The following is a 1,973-nucleotide window of genomic DNA, read 5'->3' on the forward strand; positions in this document are numbered from 1 at the left end:
TACAGAAGATTCAATCACGTACAACATAAGTAACAGTTCTGGAATTCAGATTGGATCCTACAATCACATGAAGATTGAAGAGCACAATCAACACATCAGCACTTCTGCTGCCACAGAAGCAACATATATGCAGTATGAAGCAATGGGTATATTTGGTAAGAGAAATACCTCCCTAGTTTTGATGTATTCTCCCCATATATTTATCTGATACAGCGTTCTCCCTCTGATACTTGAGAAATAACTGGGACCTTTTCTACTACATACTTAAGAGTGTATAAAATGAGTAAGGGTTTGTGCTAATACTGTTCTGTAATACCGTGTACCTCATTTGTCCTGTAGTTTCATGACCTCTTATGAGACATCAGATGTAAGTATAGATGTTTATGCATTAAGAACAAGAGGAATAACAACACTCAAAATGGTAGAAGCAAGGTTAGGATTGGTGGTCCTCACCTGACATAGCTTAAATCATAGAATATCCAGAGTTGGAAGGGATGCATGAAGATCATAGAGTCCAGCGCCTGACACCACACAGAGAAACCTAGAAGTTAAACCATGTATCCAAGAGCACTGTCCAAACACTCCTTGAACAGTGACAGGCCTGTGGCCCCAACCACTCCAGGTAGAAATTGGAAGATTTTTGAAATTTAATTAATTTTCGTTGCTCAATACTGAATTAAACTATCCCTGTGTATTGCTAAGTAAACAAATTAATAGTGTCCCAGAATATAAAACATATCATACAGTCAGCTGTATAAAAACTCTAGGAAGGAGCTTCCCAATTTTGCAGGTTTAAGTGACAAACTATGATAGCCTCAGATCAAAAAGCAAGTCCAGCAGCTGACCTGCGAATACATGTGTTCTGACTGGGAGTTTCTTTCCTGGCATCATTGATTAATTAGTGCCTCCATGAGACTCACTTCTGATTGTATGACTAAAATTCTCTCTCCAGATACTACCAGTAAATAGTTGGGGGAGGACAGGTGAGACAGTTAAAGGAGCAGAAGTGTTAAACAATACCATTTTCTTACACTCTCTCTCTTTTTGCAGATAATACTACTGTCCTGACCGAGAAACATCTGAATCTAGTGAGAGAGAAGTTGGCTAAACAGTGGAAGCACTGTGCTCGTAAACTGGGCTTCTGTGATCCTGAGATTGATGAAATTGATCATGACTATGAACGAGATGGACTAAAAGAAAAAGTTTACCAAATGCTGCTCAAGTGGGTAATGAGGGAAGGCTCCAAAGGTGCTACAGTTGGAAAGCTTGCCAAAGCCCTCTTTGGCTGCCAAAGACTGGATCTCCTTACTAGTTTGATGCAAATCAATGAGGAATAAGTTGACTGAGAACTGGAGGAAAATCAGGGTATTCTTTCCAGAAGAGCTTCCAATAACAAGTAGTAATTCTGAACAGACTTTCTGGAGCTCTCCTTTTTGTACAGACTTTTTGGAACACATTTTTTCTGCCAAGGAGTTTTCAGTGAATACCTCCAGTAAATCAACAAGTTTATGTCAAGATAATCTGTCTTCCAGAGAATAAAAGAAAATAAGCGTGTTCCTTCTGAATGAAATGATTGTTGGAAGTTAACAAGAAGAAGTATTATCGATTCAAGGAGAATGTGTTATACAACATTTCTAGATTCTATCCTGAAACATGTTGGTACCCTTGTTCCGTTCTGAAAAAAAGTGTGTCATTTCAGCAAAACTAATATATCAGTAATAATATGCGAAAGACCAACTCACTCCTTGAAAAACTTGGACAGGAAACAAAGTCAACTTTTAAATTTTGCCAGAAGTGCCAATGCTTAAAACAGTACTATCCCAGATTGTTCTGTCAATAAGGTAATATTTTTAAAATCTTTTTATAATGTTTATTAAATACAGATGTCTGGAATTATGTAGAAGTGTGAATAAAAGCAAAAATTATTTTTGGCTTTAAAACTATACAATTGATGAAATAGCCTCACAGGTTAA

General features: G+C 37.3%; 1 protein-coding gene across 4 annotated transcripts in view; it reads left to right on the forward strand.

Moving 5' to 3' along the window:
• Positions 1–1,973, forward strand: part of RIPK1 (receptor interacting serine/threonine kinase 1) — a 20,652-nt gene extending 18,679 nt beyond the window's left edge. For all 4 annotated transcript variants that reach the window (XM_009635002.2, XM_035890568.1, XM_035890570.1 and 1 more), the window contains 2 exons: positions 6–155; positions 1,051–1,973. In XM_009635002.2, the coding sequence (XP_009633297.1) occupies positions 6–155; positions 1,051–1,337 (437 nt within the window). In that variant the 3' untranslated portion in view covers positions 1,338–1,973. The remainder of the gene's footprint in view (positions 1–5; positions 156–1,050) is intronic.

This window comes from Egretta garzetta, unplaced genomic scaffold (assembly GCF_000687185.1).
Source record: "Egretta garzetta isolate BGI_Z169 unplaced genomic scaffold, ASM68718v1 scaffold283, whole genome shotgun sequence".
Classification (NCBI taxonomy): domain Eukaryota; kingdom Metazoa; phylum Chordata; class Aves; order Pelecaniformes; family Ardeidae; genus Egretta; species Egretta garzetta.